Source organism: Triturus cristatus, chromosome 1_2 (genome assembly GCF_964204655.1).
Source record: "Triturus cristatus chromosome 1_2, aTriCri1.1, whole genome shotgun sequence".
NCBI classification, from domain to species: Eukaryota; Metazoa; Chordata; class Amphibia; order Caudata; family Salamandridae; genus Triturus; species Triturus cristatus.
The window spans coordinates 786462281-786484183 of NC_140580.1; the positions used below are offsets into that span (position 1 = coordinate 786462281).

The following is a 21903-nucleotide window of genomic DNA, read 5'->3' on the forward strand; positions in this document are numbered from 1 at the left end:
TCCTCAGTAGGAAATACTTTCAGTTTTTTACTTTGATTCCATCAAGAAGGCATTCAGATGTGTCACACATTTGCCATAAATTCAGAATGTTAGCACTCTTTTTGCTCATTAGATCACTGTAGTAAAGCTACTGCTCACCAGGGAAAACTGCTGCTGGTATTGAAAGTGCATGTTTCAGTCTGCATGTCAGAATTTTTTAATGAAATAGAAGAGGATTTGAGAAGTCACTCAAAATGTGCCCTAATTTTTCTTTCTGCAGCACTAATCATACTTTTTATGGAAAAATGAACCCCCTCATTTTGTTCCTTTTTAAATTAAATGTTTTAAGAGTTACCACTTTAATCCAAGCAAGATGGCTTCAGGTGTGCCATACGTTTATCATAAGTAGGACTGTTAGCGCTCTAGTAGTTCTTTGGAACACTCTGGGAAGCTGCAGTAGAACACAAAGGAATCAACTGACAGTCTCTGCCCTTGTTGGATGTACATGTTTTACTGAGAATGTCAGACTTCATTCTCACATGACTGAGAAAGATAATGTGAATTTACAGAAAATAAGCTCTCAGTTTAGCCTATAGATCACCTTCCAAACCTCTGTGGTAAAAGCATGAGAAAATATTTTTCTCTCAATCATGATATCCCAGCAGAAGGCTTTTTCACATGGTGAAATCACCTTAGAACATACCACAATTCCTAAAATGAGTATGGTACCATCAACAAATGATTTATAATGTAACTAAAGTCTTAAAACCTTCTATTAACTGCAATGCTTTTTAATGAGGTGCTATCATGTATATTGGTCCCAAGATGGCTGCCAACACTTCTTGGATGAAGTGCTGACAGCCAATCAGATCTCAGGATGAGATGTGTGGTTAGGCTCCGCCCACATATATATATGCTTTTAAATGCTATTTTCTCAGGAAATACTGAACAGATTTACACCAGACCTGCAAAAGGCACTTCCTTGACCTTATGGCTACCTCTCTGCCAAATTTCAAGTAATTCTGTTCAGCCGTTCGGGCTGTAGCTGTGTCTAAAGGTCCTATGGAAAAATGCATGGGGAAAACGCGTTTTGGGACCCCCCTTTTTTCTCGGCCCCTGCTTGACGAATCCCCCCGAGACTTTCAGGGTAGGAGCGGAGCGTAGCGCCCCACCTATTTTGAAAATTTCGCGAGGATTCGTCGACCGGCGCCAAAGTTATTCCAAATAGAATGTTGCGGATTTCCTATGGAAACAGGGTCCTAACTATAACTACCTACTGGCGACCGCCAGTAGGTAATATATATATATATATATTCACTTAAAAAACCATAGGTTTTACACATGTTATAGTTGGGTAGACATTTCACTCGTAAAAAACCAATGAAATTCCCCCGTTATAGTTAGTTCAGATATCTATAGCCGCGCACCGTGCGCGCACCCTAACGTGCGCGATCGTAATTCCGATTGGTGGTTAAATGTCAGCCAACGTTCGAATCGGTTGAAATCAGGAAGTGTCGGCCGCCATTTTGTTTGTTTTGAGTGCGAGAGTGAAAAAGGAAGGTGGCGAACGTGAAAAGGGGGCAGGGTAGAGAGTTCCTGACCCCCTAGCCTTTGTCAGGGGGTCCCTGAAGGACCCCGAAGGCAGAAAAAAACATTTTAATTTTTTTCAAAAAATCGCGGGGTGCGCGCAAGTTGCGCGCACCGTGAAAACCCCGTTTGGAGGCTTAGACTACAACACACGATGGGACCTGCTACTCCACATTAGATCCCTGGCGCTGAAGAAGGCATATGTGATGCCGAAATGCATTCGCCGTTGAGGAAGCCCGGAAATGAAATAAAGCGGTCTCCCTGTTTACCTCACCTGTGGCCTCTATTCTCTTCGTGTAGGAGATTGTTTGGCGAATTTTAGCGCGCAAGCCAGAAACGCGCTCTGGAGGCACCTGCATCTCGAAGTGGCCTTGGTATTGCTGGCACTGCTGTGGCAGACTTTGCATTTTTCCAGGGTACTGGATCACCAAGGCACGCCCCCGGGTCCAGGAGAAGATGGAGTGGTGATGGAGTTATCGAACTCTGTCCTGGGCGAGATAGGATTTCCGGTCTTGCCCCCGCTGCAATTAATCCTGTGCCGTGGAGGTTGATGCGGTTTGGGGTCTCAGAGGGACATCTCAATTTACACTGCAGGCAGGGGAATTGGCCAGTTTCCATTGTGCAGCCAATATCCGCAACAACACCAAGTCATCTACCCGCCCTACTTACCGGGATTCCTACTGCATCTTGGGATGTGTAGTGCACACGCCCGGAAAGGACTACAATCGGTAAAGAAGGACAATGTGCCTGGGGGCGGGGCGGACTCAAACCAATCGTTTGGGGGCTTAGACTACAACACACGATGGGACCTGCTACTCCACATTAGATCCCTGGCGTTGAAGAAGGCATATGTGATGCCGAAATGCATTCGCCGTTGAGGAAGCCTGGAAATGAAATAAAGCGGTCTCCCTGTTTACCTCACCTGTGGCCTCTATTCTCTCGTGTAGGACAGTGGTTCCCAAACTTTTGACTCCTGAGGACCCCAATTGAGTCACCACTGGGAGCCGGGGACCCCCAAGCAATTTGTAGGATTTAAATTTCAAACATCAAAACAGTAATTCGAAAAAAATAAACACGTGAGCACATAAAACAAATGCTCGAAATACTAAGGATTTTAGGGGCATATTTACAAGTTCCTATCGCCATGGGAACGTCACTTTTTGCGATGTTCCTGTGGCAATAGGGGCTTCGCCTTATTTACAAGGCAGCATTAAGCCACTGATTGTGGCTTAACACTGCCTTGTAAATAAGGCCCCCTTTCACGCAATGCTTAGCGTGAAATAGGTGGGCAGTGGGAGTTGCAGTGGGTATTTCACTCCAACACCCATTGATTTTGACGCTGCTCTCTATTTACAAGGTCAACTTAAATAGGAGACAGCACCAAAATTAACACCATGAAAAACCTGGTCTTAACCTGGCGAAATCCCTTATTTCTCCTCGTTTTTGCTTTTTCCAACAGAAAAAGCGAAACACCTTTGATTGTTTATGGTCAGGAAGGTGGCCCTTCCCTGCACATAAACAATCTTTAATAAACATGACGTTTTGTAACTTCCATGTGTGCTGCATTAGGCAGCACACATAGAAGTGACAACACGGCATTACAAAATTGTTAATGTGCAGGAAGTGGGAACATGGCAGCATCAGGATAATGATAGACTGGGAATAAACATATGTTGCTAACTTTTACCATGCAGTTTGCAAGCAGCTCTTTGATGACAGTTTATAGGACACTGCTAGATTACGATTGTCACTTATGAATTGCACCGTGACAAAAGAATCTCTGTGACAAAATCAGTAACCCACTAACCTATGCACATAAAATACTGTTTTTTAAAATGCATTGTACACGTTCTTTGCAGTAGGCATATTAACCCTCTGTGTCACATTAGATAAGTCAAAGCGGCCACCGGACAAAAATCTAATCTCTCACCAGCAGGTACATTAATCACTGGCATTTTCTTGACACTTTTATAGTTGCTGGAAATCTGCTAATTTTACAAGGAACTTTACAGTGCTTTTAAAACTGCTGCCTGCGGACCCCCTGGGAATGTGCCACGGACCCCTGGGGGTCCGCGGACCCCAGTTTGGGAAACACTGGTGTAGGAGATAGTTTGGCATATATATATAATATATATATATATATATATATATATATGTGTGTGTATATATATATTCACTTAAAAAACCATAGGTTTTACACATGTTATAGTTAGGTGGACATTTCACTCGTAAAAAACCAATGAAATTCCCCGGTTATAGTTAGTTCAGATATCTATAGCCGCGCACCCTAACGTGCGTGAGCGTAATTCCGATTGATGGTTAAATGTCAGCCAACGTTCGAATCGGTTGAAATCAGGAAGTGTCGGCCGCCATTTTGTTTGTTTTGAGTGCGAGAGTGAAAAAGGAAGGTGGCGAACGTGAAAAGGGGGCAGGGTAGAGAGTTCCTGACCCCCTAGCCTTTGTCAGGGGGTCCCTGAAGGACCCCGAAGGCAGAAAAAAACATTTTAATTTTTTACAAAAAATCGACAATTGCCCCGGGAAAGGCAGCTGGCCCCGATGGTCTCCCAGGCGATCTACTGCTCCATGAAAAAGATCTCTGGGCAGAATTCATCCTTCGGATCCTAAAAAATCTAGCTCTAGGCTGCCCAATTCCGGACTCCTGGAAGGGGGCGGAGGTGGTGGCCATTTATAAGAAAGGGGATAGAGGGGACCCTGCCAACTACAGACCGATTAGTTTAATCGACGTAATTCAAAAAGTGGTTGGCAGAGTCCTCTTGACCAGGATTAAGGAGTGGATAGACGAGGAGGGCATTCTGAGCCATCTACAAGCAGGCTTTAGGGAGGGAGTAGGTACCATTGACCAGGTCTTTAGATTCTGTATTATATACTGGAAATCCGTGGTCATCGAAAAAGGCAGCCTATACTTGGCATTTATTGATTTAAAAACAGCCTTTGACCTGGTGCCACGCTCACAGCTGTGGCAGGTACTGCATGACCTGGGCATCCCTCCCCTAACTCTGGACCTCCTGAAACGTCTCCACGTAGGCAATTTTGCTAAAGTCAGGTGGGGACAACAGGGGCAGCTCACAGAGAGGATCTCCGTCGAGAAAGGTGTGCGCCAGGGCTGTGTCTTGGCCCCGACCCTGTTTTCTCTCTACATAAATGGTGTGGCAGACTATTTGAGAGACGACAGGGTCGATGCCCCAACCCTGTGCGGGGAAAAAATATCTACCCTACTCTTTGCTGACGACACTCTCTTGATCTCGAAAAGCCCTATGGGCTTACAAAGACTGCTGTCCCGCTTTTCAGAGTTCTGCGACTCCAGGGGGCTGCAAATAAACACGCTGAAAACTAAACTGATGGCGCTATCTCCCTCTAAAAACTTCAAGAACAACATCAAGCTCAATGGTACATCTCTTGAGCTAGTGGACGCTTTTGATTATCTCGGAGTGAGGGTAAATAACAAGCTTAAATGGGCCCCGCACCTCTCAAAAATGCTCCTTGCCCACAAAAGAGCTGCAGGTGCAATATCGAGACATCCGAGGCTCTCATATAGCAGGCCGATAGCGGCGGCTGTTAAAGTCTATGAGGGGAAGGCACTGTCTGCAGCGCTCTACGGGGCGGAATTGTGGGGTTTCGAAAATCTGTCAGAGCTACTTAGATCCGAGAACAAGTTCTTTAGGGACTTAGTCTCGCTTCCCCTGTCCACCCCGCTGGTTCCACTCCGTAATGACCTCGGCAGACAAAACATCAGTAACATGGCAAGGTTGCGCCCTATACTATACTGGGCAAGGATTAGAAGATCCCCTGAACTCCACCACTTTGCTTCTGCCCTGGACGAGTTACTAAATCTGGGAGCAGATCATAAGATTCCATGGGTATCAAACTTGAAAAAACATCTGCAGAAGATTGGTCTGGAAGAAGCCTGGGCGAGCCAGGTTCCCCCTCCCAAACTTACGATAAAAAAAAATCTATTGGGATTGGGTTACGGCCGATACCCTAAGAAATCAGGAGGGTGTGCTTACTGTAAACTTCCTGGATACAAAACCAGCTCCCAGCCTGGAATCCTTTATGGACCTCATTGAATCACCTGAAGACAGATCCCTATATCTCAAATTGAGATATGGCACGCTCCCACTCTATGATTTTCAAACCCGCTGGAGTAAGGTCATCACACACCCAAAAGGCTGCCCAGGGTGTGCCTCGCCCACAGAGTCTATTGGCCACTTCATGTTTGCCTGCCAGGCGTACAGGCAACCAAGACTAAGGTGGCTTAAACCTGTTTGCAATAATCTGGGTGTAAGTTCCGCTAGGGTGGCACTGCGTATCTTGACCTACGACACTACTGTCCCTAGTGTAATCTGTGGGACTGCCAAATACCTGGGATGGGCCTGGAGATTAAGACGTAGGTTGCTCAAGGCGCACCACCGTCAAGCTAACCACCCACTCCCCTGACCCTGTGACCATTATTGTTCACTCTATTAATTACAGGGGATATGTGAAATTGATACGTGTATATAAATGCTGTTTTTTAGTCTTTTTAACTATGCATGGATTGAAGCCACTTGTTGTAGTATATTTTTAAACTGTTTTTATCACACATTGCACTGCACTTTTATGATATTTTTATATGTCGAATAAAGTACTACAACAACAATCAATATATATTCACTTAAAAAACCATAGGTTTTACACATGTTATAGTTAGGTGGACATTTCACTCGTAAAAAACCAATGAAATTCCCCGGTTATAGTTAGTTCAGATATCTATAGCCGCGCACCCTAACGTGCGTGAGCGTAATTCCGATTGATGGTTAAATGTCAGCCAACGTTCGAATCGGTTGAAATCAGGAAGTGTCGGCCGCCATTTTGTTTGTTTTGAGTGCGAGAGTGAAAAAGGAAGGTGGCGAACGTGAAAAGGGGGCAGGGTAGAGAGTTCCTGACCCCCTAGCCTTTGTCAGGGGGTCCCTGAAGGACCCCGAAGGCAGAAAAAAACATTTTAATTTTTTACAAAAAATCGCGGGGTGCGCGCACCGTGAAAAACCCTAAAGAAAACAAAACTTTTTAATACGTAGTTTATTGTAAAATAAATATATAAAAAAATATAATACATACATAACTTAGCATTTAAAAAAACGTACAAATTCACTGAAAAAACCATAGGTTTCACACACGTTATAGTTAGGAATTAGCATTTAAAAAACCTTGCAAATTCACTTAAAAAACCATAGGTTTCACACATGTTATAGTTAGCTGGACATTTCACTCGTAAAAAACCAATTGAAATTCCCCCGTTCTAGTTAGTTCAGATAACTATAATTCGCGCGACCGCCACTCTATCACAAGGATGATGTCATCAGTGATGTCATGAGTGATGCCACTGACCATGTCATGAGTGATGTAATATGTGATGTCATGAGCAGTGGATTGCGGGCGCGCGAGTTATAGTTATCTGAACTAACTATAACGGGGTAATTTCATTGGTTTTTTACGAGTGAAATGTTCAGCTAACTATAACATGTGTGAATGTCACCTGATAAGTAATGTAAACCCTTCTCCCCACCATAATAACAAAGATGCAACCAGGTCTGGACTGGCCCAAAAGCAGCAGCAAATGCTGCTCAGTGTGCACATTCACCCTGCCAATAACCAGGATTACTGCCTTCACTATTGAAAAACATAGCCAATAGGTCTCGCCTTTGGGCCCTTATAAATATTTAGTTATGCAGCACAATATCCTTGGTTCTACAACATCAACCGTTGCATGGCTAAACACTTATAAGGTCCCGAAGGCGAGACCTATTGGCTATGCCAATGCTTGTTTTAGCTATGCATGGATGACAAATGCACACATTTTATTCTTGAAGATGTCGCTTGGGAAACGGACACTAGACAGATATACAGTGTCACTGGTGCAGACTTTAAGAAGAAGCAGCTCATAAGATGGGGACGTCCCTAAAAGTCCTTAACCTGGTTCATTTGTGTACAGCATACAAAGTCTATGGTTGTAGGGTGAAAGTTTGTAGGGCCTCTGAATTTGTTAAGGATTGCGCTCCAATCACTTACCCAAATGTGTTTCTCTAACATGCTCCTTTTTAAGGTCTCGCCTGGCATTAGAAGCGCGCATGCGCTAATCTCGCCATTGCGAGTGCCTTTTGCAATCGATTCAGCCAAAGCTCGTACGGATGAACAAAGATGGCTGCTCTCGCCATTCAGCCAAAGGTAAACATGCACGCGTACGTACGGACAGTGGACAGTCCAGCACCATCTTGTTTTGCTTGTGCCATTGCCATTGCAACCAGCGCGTAGGGACCGAGTAAACTGGCCCACTTAACAGATCGCAAATCACTGCCCCAACGTGGAGAAATAATTATGGCGCTCGACTGCAAGCGTGCGCTCCCCACTGCGCTGACCAAAAACTCTCTTTGCCCCCATGCGCGAGTGCGCGTCGTGACTGTTACTTCTTTACTGCCAGCCCCTGAAATGCCACTCGGCTCCGATTAACTTTGAAAGGGAGTCTCCGTTGTCTTTCTTCCTTCGCTGCTCCCTGACTCCAGATACGGTGTTCAGTGGGGGAAGTGCAGAGGCCTGGTTGCCAAGAGACGCCCCGCGCCTCCTCCACTCCCAGCATTGCTTCGGCCAGACGAGCGTCTTCGTTACCAGGCAACCGCTCGCGGTTGGGTCCAATCCCAGCGCAGCGGGCCCCTCGGGGTTCAACGAGGAAGCACTTTGGAGACTCTGTGTGTCCTTGGTGCTGCGTGCTCCTCTGGTCAGGTCTCTGCCCTTCCTACTCCTCCGAAGGCTCTGCCCAGGTAGGGCTCTCTGCCCAGTACTCCCTCTCTCTCCACGGGCTCTCGCTGCTCTGAGTTCGAGTGCCACAAAGCTCTCTACTCTGATCTCCTGTGTCTCTCTCTGCCCTCGGTCCCTGAATGCTCGCGGACACTCTCCGCCCTCCCGTGCTGGCTCTCTCGGGCACGGAGCCAACTCTCCGACCTGCAGGAAGCGAAGGGCAGAATGTGTCTGTGATCAAAGCCAGCTGGGTCCGGGGGCTCAGCTGTCATCCCGCAGCTATGCGAGTCATTACATCACTGGGAGGCAACTCAGTGTGCTGGGACACCGTGGGCAAGGGGACGCTGAGAGGGCGGGCAGACACAGGGCTGGGGTCACCAGCAGGAGGCAGGCAGGGTGGACGGGGCACCGGAAGGACACAGGCAGGGGGCGGGGTATCAACAGCATTGACAGGGGGCGGGGCACCAGCGGTACTGGCAAAGATGGAAGACAAAAAAGTAACAGAGTAACAAGCATTAAAAATGCAATAGGTCTCGCCTTATATTAAGTTAAAGCCATTTGCTTTGCTATACAATACCATTAGCAAAGCAAATGGCTTTAACTTAATCAAAGGCGAGACCTATTGCATTTTCAATGCTTGTTATCTCTTTCTTGCATTGAACCCAAATTGACGTGGACTACTTGTGAAAGGTTGTCAGTTAACTATATCCCTTGGTACCTGTTCACTTGTTTGTCCATTTGATGTTCCAATTGTAAAATCTGCTGTGAAAAGACCATGCAAGCTAAGAATATCACACGTATTAGTGTTACCCTAGATCTTGGTGGTTCCCCAAACTGATCAATTTGGTTTAACTCCGTACATTGGCTGAATCTGTTACAAATAATAAAAGATCACCAGAAATTAGCTAATGTTCCACCTTGCCGTGACATTTTTTGTTTTATATTCATAGTGTCTTATTGCAACATGATGATCTGGAAAGGCAAATATTGCAGTGTGAATCTTTTCTGCATTCATATGCTGTGCTCCGAGTCTGCAATTGTGTCTCTTAAACAAATCTTTTTTTTAAAGGAGAGAAACTGTTTGCCTTGTTGACCAGCTGGTGCTGTATCCCTCCTTGCATGATGTTAAACATGTTAGAAACATACTTCCCAGAAGCCCCTTGGCAGGCTTGCCATCTTCAATTTCTTTTTGCTGGGTCTGGAAAAACAGCTTTGAGAAGAAAAGTCTTTTCCTAACAAACGAGCTGAAAAAGCATCAGATAGTTAGAAGAAATTAACGTAGCTTTCTAGGTAGACCAGAAAAACACCCAAGTTAAGTTTTTACATGTGAGGGTCTCGACCTTGTGGTTCAGAGTATGAACTGGTATGGTGCACACTGCTTTTAGATTCTGACTCGTGTGTCACCACAAGTTTGCCCAAACTTAAGAGAACCATGAGCTGTGTAACATGTGTCTACCAGAGGACCACAGAGTGGAGGGGTTTAACAAGTGCACCAAATTTCAGCCAAAGATTCTGATGAACCGAGAGAAACCGAGGTGGGCACACTTGTGCAATGTTCGTCTCAGCACAAACATGTCTTGATCAAAGTGGTGGCAGTCGAGCAATAAGAGAGACCTCGAAGAAACTGAGCTGGTTCAAGGGGAAGTCCAAGGAAAGCTACACAAAATGCCCGCTCCCAATGAAGGGGAGCAGTAGGGCTAAGCCGAAATACTCAGTCTTTAAGTCCTCAAAGGCTACCTCCATGCTGAAAACACCTATAATTGTGGACGGGCACAACCATAAATAACCCTATGTGTCTAATTTGAAAGACACTGGTGTTAAAACCTCGGAACCGGCTTAGCCTCTGAAAGTCTTTCGAGAGTGTTGGAGGGACAAGGCGTGTCATGAGACAGAGGTTTTGATGACGAAAAGGAAGGCTTTGACGTGACAAAGCCCTCCATGTCAAAAGAAATGCCGCTTTGAGGTTGAAATGGAGGAATCCCTCAAAAACCTCAAAGGGATAAAGACAGTGAGGAAGAGTACACAGGGCCTTTAGACTCTGACCACCCCAGATTCCCAAGAGAAGGGAATCTAAAATAAAGGGCAATCTGAAGAGGGTCGGTTTGAGCAAGAGCCATTCCATGGCCTAAACCGAGGAGGGGTGGCAGGATTCCCCCGAAAATGAGGTGGACATTTAAATTTCAAAATTCCCCACTTGACATGGCAGTGTATAACACCGTTGCCAAAATAGCAGTGGATCCATATGGAGTGCACTTGGTAGAGAAGCAGGCAGAGTTATTTCTCCTTCTAAAGTCCCTCAGAAAGGAGGAGCATGTTCCCCTCAAAGCGGCCCGGTGTCCTGGATTGGGACAAGAGGCTTTAAGGGAGCCAGTTACAGCCAAGGCACTGACTGAGAGGAAAAGAAATATAGGCAGTCTTTCCAAGATCCCCTTGTATCAAGGGCAATGTGACGGCTGATCCGTTATAGTCACCACAGCACACAAAGGTACTCAACCTGGCAGAGATAGTAAGACTGGTAATGGTGGGGATGCAAGATGGAAAGGTCAGCAGCCACTCGATGGCAGATCGCCAACTCTTACTCTCTACTCAGAATTGATGTATTCAAACAATTGATGGGTGTAATAGATGAATTCATCTCAGCCACTGGTAATTACTTGGGGCTGCATCCTGGTCTATCGATATTCTGCACAACACAGTAGGTTGGAATGCTACTCTGAGCGATTGGCAGTCGTTAGACTTATTGCAAACATCCCTCCCATCACCTTTTGTGTTTTTGATTTGCCACCATAAGTGGCAAGGGTGTGCCTAGATGTGAGTTCTGTGCAGCTGGAACCAAGCGACTTGTGATGCACTAGCACCAATTGGGACGAAATTGTGTTTCTGTTGCTTGTTTCCTGTTTCAGAGAGGGCCTGGCAGTTTGTGGTGAGCTGTTCCAATTGCAGCAGGGTCAAGACTGATATGCATATGGTTGGTCCAGACTAGGGTGGCAAGGTGGGCAAAAACGGTGGATTGGAATGTTATCTCAAGTGATTGCCAATGGTTCGACTTACTGCAAGCATCCTCCCATTTCTTCATCACCTTTTCTGTGTCAAAAGACGAGGCCATCAGCAATGGAAGGTGATGGAGGAATTGAGGCAACACTTTCCAGAGCAGTAGAAAAAGAGGGAACAGTTTCATTTAGGGAGGTTGAACCATTACTAGCGCATGCTTAAAATTCGCTTTTGACACAGCCTACACAGACAGTTGTGCTCGGGTACCATCATAAGAAGGCACATCTGGTCAAGTTTTTGACTTCAAGCAGGAGTTGCAAGCAGCAGTCCTAAACATGCCCTTCACAGGGGTGATCCTCTTTGGAAAGGCAGTGGACAAATCGCTGCAAAACATTAAGGACAACCAGACTGCAACGGTGATGGATGCCTTACAATTCAGAGGGCCGTTCTGAGGAGGAGTCTTATCAAGGAAGAGAGTAACCACAAGGGAATGGTCAAAGCATACACCCCTCATGCCACATTTAGATTGCAGATTGGCACACAGAGCACCCCAGGACAGTAGCAGTACTCTTTTTGTTAAGAGTGCCAGAGGAGAGGAATCGCCTCATTTTGAGTGGGACCAATGACCAAGTGACTTGCCACCAGAGGCCCATTCCCAAACAAATATCAGGGGGCAGGATCTGAGGATTCCTCCAGAAGTGGAAGATAGCACCTCTGACAAGTTCATAAACTATTATGAAAACCCCCAGCGATCCACCACCAAAGACCAGCGGCAAGGAAGAACTGTATCAGCGACATAATGTCACAGATAACTTAAAGAGAAAACGCAACATGGAAAATGACAACAAGGAAAAGACTCTCTGGTGCCAAAACCAGAGAAGACCCTCCAACCCATCCTACATCTACGGGCGATAAACCATATCATCAAGACACTAAAGTTTAAGATGACACAAGAAGAAGTTCCTGAGGTTCGTAGTAGACCAGTTCCTATACCAGTTTAGGATACTTCCCCTATGGGATCAAACCTGTGCAAGGAATTTCAAAAAATGCTTTGCTGTTGTGGCAGCATAACTGAGGAGACTGGATCAATATATACCTATACATGGACAATGTACTGGTAAAGGCAAAGTGTTCAGGAAGGGACAGGACATCATAGATGCCACGATAAAGGCGCCGTCCCAGGCTATGGTTGTTTCTGAACCTAGAGAAATCATCCTGGGTTCCATAGAGGGAGCGAGACTTAACTCCAGGTTACTCAGAGCCATTTGAGTGAAAATGGGAACCAGGCATTGATGGAGCAAACTCTCCTTTACCAGAAGGGTCCAACTCCAACAGTAATGGCCCTGTGGAAGCTAATGGGCATAATGGCATCTTGCTTACTGCTAGCATCCCATGCCAGTCTTCACATGAAACCATTCATGAGTGGCTGCAGCGGCAATGGTCACAGGCTGCCGGGAGTTGGAAGGATGTAGATGCTATCACAGAGAAAGTAAAGAGATAGTGATGAAACAGAAACCATATGACAGTCGGCAGACCTTTCTCTGTACCCATCACAACGGACACATCGCACATGGGAAAACTGAACATCTGTTGCCTAGAGGAGACGATGTACCACATAAATGCGTTCGACCTAAAGACAGTCTTTAGCTAAAAGCTTCCCACACATAGGGGAAATTTGGTTCAAATCCAGACAACCAACACGACCGCCATGCCCTTCCTCAACAAGCCGGGAAGGACAAACTCACATGTGCTCTCCAAACTAATAAAGAGCATATGGAGATTGGCCATGCAGAGAAAGCTAATACCAGTAATAATACACCTACCAGGAGTGCAAAACACAAAAGTAGACAGGGAAGTTCCTCACATAAGTGGGAACTAAAACAACAATTAGGGGCATATTTACAAGCTCCGATCGCCACAGGAAAGTCACTTTTAACAACATTCCTGAGGCCATAGGGGCTCGCCTTATTTACAAGGCGGCATTAAGCCACTTAACGTGGCATAACGCCGCCTTGTAAATTAGGTACCCTTTTTAAAAAAAAAAAAAAAATGCTACCCCATATTTCCAAGGGTCGCGTAAATAGGAGGCAGCGCCAAAATTAAGACCAGGGAAAACCTGGTATTAACATGGAGAAATGCTTTATTTCTCCTTGTTTTTGCTGTTTCTATGTGTGCTGCATTGTGTAGCACACGTAGAAACAGAAAAGCGCCATCAATGATTGTTTATGTGCAGGAAGGGACACCTTTCTGCACATAAACAATCATTAAAAAAAAATTACGATTTGCAACTTCTGTGTTTTGCTGCTCATTGCAGCAAGCAGAGAAGTTTCAAATCGCCATTTGCGATTATGTGCAGGAAGGTGTCCCTTCCTGCAAATAAACACTCATTTCCTCAACGCGGGCCCCCTTTCACTGTAGTGCAAGGATGCCTAGGTTGGTGCTAGGCAGCTTAATTTAGTGCCAGCGCTAGGGAAACCACAAGGATGTGCCACTATATTTGTAAATACGACTCATCCATGCGTTTTCGGAATGGCGGAGCATGGCGTTAGCATTTGGTGCTTAACGTCCTGCTCCGCCATTCCACTGTAAATATGCCCCTTAGTGTAAAGATCTTTCAGGAGTGTGGCACACCACATGTAGATTTCTTTGCAACTCAAGAGAATACAAAATGCAGACGCTTTCATACAGGTCCTACACCACCAATCTAGGTATTTACCTTATCAATAGAATGGTCAGTGAAACTTGCATATGCTCCCCCCACCCACAAATACCACTGGTGCTAGATGGATCCAAGCAAGCGCCCATGAATCTAATCCTGATAGCATGCCCGTGGCAGAGAAACCGGTTTCTCCAACCTGTGAACTGGCGCAGGACGGGATTTTGAGATTGATAGAAAATCAGTGCTTTCTGACAATTCAAAGGAACCAGGTATACCACCTGGAACCAGCCACTCAGCCTAGTGACATGACTTCTGAAGACCTAGTGTTAAGTCTCCTGGGGCTACCTCTGTGGGTTATGTGGGTCTAAAGGAGGTCACAAGGAAGTGCTACACCGCAAAGTGTAACATACTCTTGCACTGGTGTGACAAGAATGGACATTGGTTAAACTGGACAAGGTACCTCACTTACCTGCTAGATGAGGGACTTTATAATGCCTCACTTAAGGTACACCTGTCGGCCATGGTGGCGTACACTAGTGGCATCCTACAAGGCCTGTTTTCAACACTTCGGTCCTCAAGAGATTCTTGGTGGAAGCAAAGAGGCTATGCCACCAAGATCAGCCCCACACCAATCTGGAACCTAACCCTAGTGCTGATGCAACTCATGGAACCACCCTTAGAGCTCATTATTAATGTGGTACTCAAGTACTTAACACTGAAGAGTACTTTCTTAATTGCCATCACACCTTCATAGAGGGTTAAGGCACTACAGGCTGTCAGAAAGCAAAAACCTTACCTTCAAATGCACAAAGACAGAGTGGTAATGGGAATAAACTCAGTTTCTCACAAAGGTAATTGCGTACTATCATTTCAACAAAGCCACCGTAACCTGTGTTTTTCAGACAACCAAAATCCCAAGCAGAAAGGGCCCTTCATTCATTGGATTTCAAAAGGACAGTCCTATATTGCCTACAGTAAACAAACCGAAGGGGAAAGGAAGCAAGTTTTCTATTTCTTTTGCCCTGCTAAACAAGGGTTAGCCAGTCATCAAGAGCGATACTCTCTCATTGCTAAAGTGTCTATAAATGACATCTGCATGGCAGTCACATGGTCTTCTGTGCCCACCTTTGCAAAACTTTACTGCATGGAAATCCAAGGTAACATGGAAGCACAGGTTGGACATACAAGCATTTGCAATGCAAATAGGTCTTGCATTTGTGAGTTGGAGCTATTGACGTTGTAAATGGCAATTTCTTTTTTACCTACAAGTTTTATTTTTGGAGTGAATGTATGTAGTGTGCAAAATCCCTTGGAATGGTCCTGCACTTCGTGATAAATATATTGAAAAAGACGCAGTGTGGATTGTGTCAACAATTGCTTGGCACGTACCTCATGGATGAAGTGTCACCACACATGCACACCGTGGTGCTTTAATAATGCGAAACTCATTAATAAAAGTAGCGCTTACAGACTAAACAACGCGATCAGGATCGGAGCATGTGAATCTGAATCCCGGCTTCTCTTTCATTTTCTGGACTGTTTGACTCCCTATCCTGCGTCTTGGTTATCGCCAAAACACTGTGAGGCAATGAAGTTTGCCAACGGAGCGGGGGCAGGGGGGCTTTGGGGGTAAATGAAAATGTATTCATTGCCTAGTTGTCAAAGGTCGCCCGGTGCTATTAGTTAAGAGTGCAGATTTCATTAAGATATTAAGAGTACTTTACTCGCATCTATGAGGAAATCTACATTAACTAAACAAAATGCCAGAATGCGTGTCAGTTTTCACAGTGTTTTAGACAGTACTGGTTGCTTAGTTTCATTGCATTAATTTTTGTGTTTACTCTTTTACACACCATCCAAAGTAGGTTACCTAACCCCAAAGCCCTGAATTGTTAAATGACCCATAGAAGGGAGTCTTTTACAGTTGAGCTAATGTGTCCAAATGTAGTTTTGGTAGTGCCATGAAATGATCAGCCAATGAGGTACTTGATGAGCAGTTATTTAACTACACGTTCAAAACGTACGGTATTGTGGCTGTTGTTGGTTTGTACCCAACCACCTCTTTGAATTTGTTTATTAACACAGAGGTTCATCTACCAGACAGTGCTCACGGAGGGACGACTAAAGCACAGAACAAAATGTATTCATTTATCCTGAGTGTGAAGGCACCCGGAAGGCTTAGGTGCCCGCCCGGAGAGGCTAGGGATCCTAGCGCTTCTACAGACTCTGCCGTGCTCCTCTGCACCAGCAGGGCACAGCTCAGAATCTGCCGCTTCTGCTAAGAATAGGTGATGGGGATGAGGTTGGGGCATGCAGGAGTTGCTGGCAAATTTCCAGGTTATTGAAAGTGATGATTCTGACGTGAGGCAATGGAGACTGACTTTGTCTGTTTGTCTGCACCAATCTATTTTTCTACCATCTACCGGGCTCACTGTCATGTATCCATTCATCTCTCTTTGTTAGAGGTGCGCAAGCCAATATATTAATTAGCAGGTAGAGCCAGCCGGAGAAGAGCCAATGGGCGAGACGTGAAAATGATCGGCATGTTAATCATACAGTAAACATGATGTAAATGTGCGATAATGTCTCTTCACAATTCAAAAAAGTGCATTTCTTTAGCGCGTCACCTCAGTACACAAGATTATAGCACTGAATTGAGAGGAAGTTATTAAAAGTGCTTGTTTTAAGCATGAGTTAAAACACTGCCGCTCCTCCTGCCCGAAAACAATGCAATTTGTGAACTAAGAGGCGTCAGTTGCCATGCATACCCCGAAGGTTGCCTAGAGTCTTATTATATTTAGAGTAACATTAAAATCTAGTTCATTAAACGAGAAGTTTTTGTACAGCACGCATCTTGAACGCACATATTTCAAGCTGGCAATAATAAAGATGAAAACGGAAGTGCCGGCAGGCAAGAAAACACGAACGAGGGGCAGGGGAGGTTGAAAAGTCATAGACTGAGGGAGGGGGCGATGGGGTGGAGAGACAGGGAAGAAAAATAGTGTTAGGAGTAAAGGGGCCAATAGCCATGGAAGGATACAAATGAAGAATGAGGAGGGACTAACAAGCCTCAAACCAATCGGAAGGCAGCATTTAAGACAAAAGCCAATGGGCAGAGAGTAGGAGGAGCTTCCACAAAGCTTCCACACCACAGTATATACTGCATGCTTTGCAAAGCGATGTCAGCGCATGCGCGCTGTAACGCTAGACGAGGCCTAAAAGAAAATAGTGCTAGGAGTAAAGGGGCCAATAGCTGTGGAAGGATACAAATGAAGTATGAGGAGGGACTAACAATCCTCAAACCAATCGGAAGGCAGCATTTAATACAAAAGCCAATGGGCAGAGAGTGGGTGGAGCTTCCACGAAGCTTCCACACTACAGTATATACTGCATGCCTCGCAAAGCGATGGCAGCGCATTCGCGCTGCAACGCTAGGCGAGACCTAAAAAGACTGAGACACCCGTTTGCACAACCACTCTCATTTCAACCCAGCACCCAGGGGTGGCAAATTCGCCTACAAAATTAATGCAAAGCATGTCAATCCAGAAAAGTTTCACGCTGCAAAACTAAATGATAACTTACAAGTATGAGTAGTTTTGTAGCTTGAAGAATTTGCTGGATTCAAATTCAACCCCTAAATGAGGTGAATTGGTATGGAGAGAGGTTGGAATACATATAGGAGAAAAGGAAGCCAAGGGGAAGAAATAAAATCTGAAGATGGCGACCCCACCGAGAGACTTCTGGGGCATACGTCTGTTGTTCTGCATGGACAGACCTAGGACTAAGTGGTCGAAGACACAAACCACAAAACAAGCATTGGCAGAGCAAATAGGTTGCGCCTATGCAAGATCTATTGGCTTTGGCAGTATATTTAGACATGTGACACAGCAGTGCTGGCTGCTGTGCAACATGGCTTAAGGTAAAGAAAAAAAGTGCGTCATAGCCCTTTTTTTCTTTAAGGGTTGGGGGACAAGTAACAAGAGGAAGGCGTGGGGGAGAAGGGAGCCATGGATGTCATTTAAGGGTTGCCTGCCCGCAGCTGCGGCCCCTGCCACTGCCTGTGTGACCCCTAAGAGGTGGTAAAATCAGTGCCAGGAAGACAGGGTCCGCTTTGCCTTTCTTGTTTTGAGCTCACTTTTTAATTACACAGACAGTGAATAATTGTATATTATTCACTTTTAGTGTAATACAAACTGGAGCATCAGGTAAGTAAAAAACAAAGTTTTAAATGTATGTTGTATGCGTTCCTGCGGGGTAAAGTGTGTGAGAGAGAGGGAGTGTTTATGTGCAAGTGTGTGTATAGGTGAGCCTGTGTGAGTGAAAGTGGCAGTCTGTGATGGAGTGGCAATAAATACTACATTTAATAATTTCACATTGATAAGTATAAAATTGATTAAATTATTGGTTTTAGAAACGGTTATTAAATCGTATAAAATTGGAGGAAATCCATTAGAGTGCTCCTTTTTGTTGACGGAACTAATTCGAGGACGCCTGAAATAATAGAGACACCACATTACACAAATTTTGATTCCAGATGTGATTCTAGATAGAGTAGGAGGGTGTTTGGCAGAGATGTAACAATATTTGCCCTGATTGACAAGTGGGGCTAAAGTTGGATACCAACCAGATTCCAAATTCTGCAACTTAATCAATAAACCATGCCTCCTCCACAGTCGTGAGCTGTGATTTAGCCTCACGCATTCTTGTTGTAGTCTTGGCTCACGTCAAATGTATTCCAGTACCAGAGTACACTGAGGTCTAATAGCAAAATCCAGGACTAAAGCACTGAGATGTGAGTGAGTCATCCAGCTAATCTTTCCAGCACTCGATACTATGAGTACCAAATATGGGAGAAATTACATGGAAGATCATAAAGTGCCGCTTTCCAGGATCGAATGGTTCACTTAGGCCCTAATTACAAGTGCCTCGAGTTGTAAGATGCACAGTCACATTTTGGGCCCAGTGTTTTCCGTCACACATTTCTCCTGCTGAAAGCAGGTTAGGTGTCCAGGTGACACTGACAATTGGCCAAAAACATGCATATATCAGTGCAATTCACAATGTATCCCCAAAGAACATGTATTCGGAGGATTATTGCCATCCAGAATTACCAATGCCTGCAATATTGGCAACTCCTAGGGGACAGGGGGGCAGAAAGAGACCATACCAGGCCGTTTTCTGGGCCGCTGATAATGGAAACTTTTATTTACTTTGCATTCTGGGATTTGGAGTTTTACTTTATCCATTAGAAATGCAAGTTTATCACAACTTTATATCTCTGTAATAGTTGCTCAGATACTGTATACAGCATATGACACTACAGTGAACCAGGCAAATGCATCTTATTACAGAGCTCCCAAGTTTCCTGGATCCCACGTGTGGGTGGTTCTTCTATGCCAGGCTTACTTTTTCTTTCCATTATGGTAATGTTGGGGGAGGCAGATGGCTCAGTGATCTAACACAATGTTGGGGGAGGCAGATGGCTGAGTGATCTAACACTTCTCTCACACATCTGCAGTGATCTGAAGGTTAGAGTTTGAACCCTGGTAAGGCAAACTCCGTCTTCTGAGGATGGTAAATCGAGTCCCATTTAACCATTATTTACAGATCTTAGGAGCAGAAAAAGTTGATATAAAAATATTGTAATTGGTGAAATTACATTAAGTGATTGAATAATGAGCTAATCAGAGCTACGAATACAGGAATGCAAAGACAACAAATCTGGCTTTGACGATCTAATGGGGCATAGACCTGGGAAACCGTAGAGCCCCGTTATTAATTTTTACATTTAATAACTTTCAGCAATAATAAATGGATATTATTGTCCTTCAAAATAAACAGCGATGAGTGAGGAGGGTGGGAATTCACGGAGCTGTCTCTGAAGACCAAACCGTCTTTAGTAAACTTTTTGATGGAGGGGGCGAGGGACTGACTCCCTTGCTTGGATGCCTGAAACTGGGCGGGAAACACACTTGCAGTTTTACAAGTACTTGCCAGAGGTAGCAACCTTTAAGACTGATGTACAATTGCAGAAAAAGGATTCTAACTGGATTTTGGAACCACTCTCCAGACAGGGCTCTAACAACACACTGTGGGTTGGGGAGGACCGCGAGGCTCTCCAGATTTAAAAAACAAATGCAGCCCGGGGTTGTGTGTTTTGGTGCTCCCTGGCAGGGCAGCCCCGGAGGGGGTTGGAATGGAAGAAGCAACAGTCGCTGCCCGGGCCCCTGTACCTGTGGAGGTGGGAGGAAACTTCAGGGGGAGCGTGAGAGATTCGTGGAGAAGAGACTGGGGTAAGGGAAGGAGGACAAGTCTGTGGCAGCACAAACCGCCCTCTCCCCTCCTCCCCCCCCCCCCCCCCCGTCTCTGTTAAGCTAGATCACAAACCTCCATCTCATCTTCCCCTTAGAGCCAAAGGACTCTCATGAGGCTTGAAACTGAAGCCGTCCCTTTCTCCCACCACCAAACCAGTGCTCTCAGGCGCACAGTAAAGGTCCATGGCTGAGTGCCTTTTGCCTCTCGTTCTGGCGCAATTTGTGAGGAATAAAAATGTGAGATGCACCCAGCTAGGGACGCAGGTCCCACAATGCAGAGGATGTGACGTAATGGCCAGACCTGACGACTTTTGGAGATGGGAAACCAGTTTCGAGTCTCTGCAGCGACTCAACATCAGCAAAGAAGCTTAATGTTTTTTTAAAAAAAGGGAAATAATGAAATTCGTGAGCGTATAACAATTAAGTCTACCATTCAAAAACAAAAGATGTGTTCGAAAAAATAATGAAGTCCGTATACAATGTTACAGAATGGATGTCTCCCAAAAATAGCCTGATTTAAAGCTCCATCAAAAAAAAAAGTCCATATGCATTAAAAAACAATAGATGTGTTCTGAAAAAAAGACACTGTTCCCATAAAATACATGCAGTCCACCACAATCCAGCTGGATTAAAATGAAAAAAATAGCTCCCGTAAGGCGGATGAAAACTTCAAAAGAAAGGAGTACTTTGGCCAGGCTCCACAGAAAAGATGAACTCAAGAAAAGAAACAGGACCCACCAGAAACTGACGGTAAATAACACGCCAAAACCAATGAAAAGCAAGGAAACACAGAGTAACAAGCAGGAAAACAAATGGTAAGTATGGGCTGTAACACGCTTAAGATTTTTTTGTTTTTGTTTTTTACTTACAATAGATTTCACAATCGCATTGCAAACGCTGTGCAGGTGAAACCTAAAAAGGTAAATGACTAAGACAATGCTGGACCAAGCCAATGGATGGCAAATAATTTACAGCATTTGAATATAGAAAATTCTTCCAGCTCCAAAACTATTCTTACAGGTGAGTAGCCAGTTCGTTTTCTTGTATTCTCAAACATCTTTCACTAATGAGAATTTTTTTTGTTTGTTTTTTGTCATAACAGGGTTGACCACTGGAACAATGATAAGGAGCGTCTGGTTCTGATCACAGATAAATCCCTCCTCATCTGTAAATACGATTTTATCAACCTACAGTGCCAGCAGGTGATGAGAGTATCTCTAAATGCGGTGGACACTATTTCCACAGGAGAATTTCAGTTTCCTCACAAATCGCTAAACAGGTAAGTCTTGCTCGGTTATCCTCCATACTTGATTTAACTTTTACTTGCAAATGCTCCGAGTAAAAACCACATGGTTGGTTTTAATATTTATAAGCACTGTGAAACCCTAACATAGAAGGAAAATACTTCTGTTCTGACCAGAAAGTTTTTTACCCTCCTGTGTAGGTCTCGCCTGACCCAGCGCATGCGCTGGTCTGGCGAGACTTATTGAGAGGGCTCCAAAAAGTGCTACCAGGCCAGCCTAGAGCTACAGTGCATGTGCGCGGGCACGCGCGCCGCGCTTTACCGCGATTACTTTCAACTTT

The 21903-nt window shown here is 44.9% G+C and overlaps 1 protein-coding gene across 2 annotated transcripts in view; it reads left to right on the forward strand.

The window, feature by feature from the left end:
• The window catches only part of TPRG1L (tumor protein p63 regulated 1 like), a 111404-nt gene that overhangs the window by 39681 nt on the left and 49820 nt on the right, over window positions 1-21903 (forward strand). For both annotated transcript variants that reach the window (XM_085608846.1, XM_085608845.1), the window contains exon 3: window positions 21422-21598. In XM_085608846.1, coding sequence (XP_085464972.1) covers window positions 21422-21598 — 177 coding nt within the window. The remainder of the gene's footprint in view (window positions 1-21421; window positions 21599-21903) is intronic.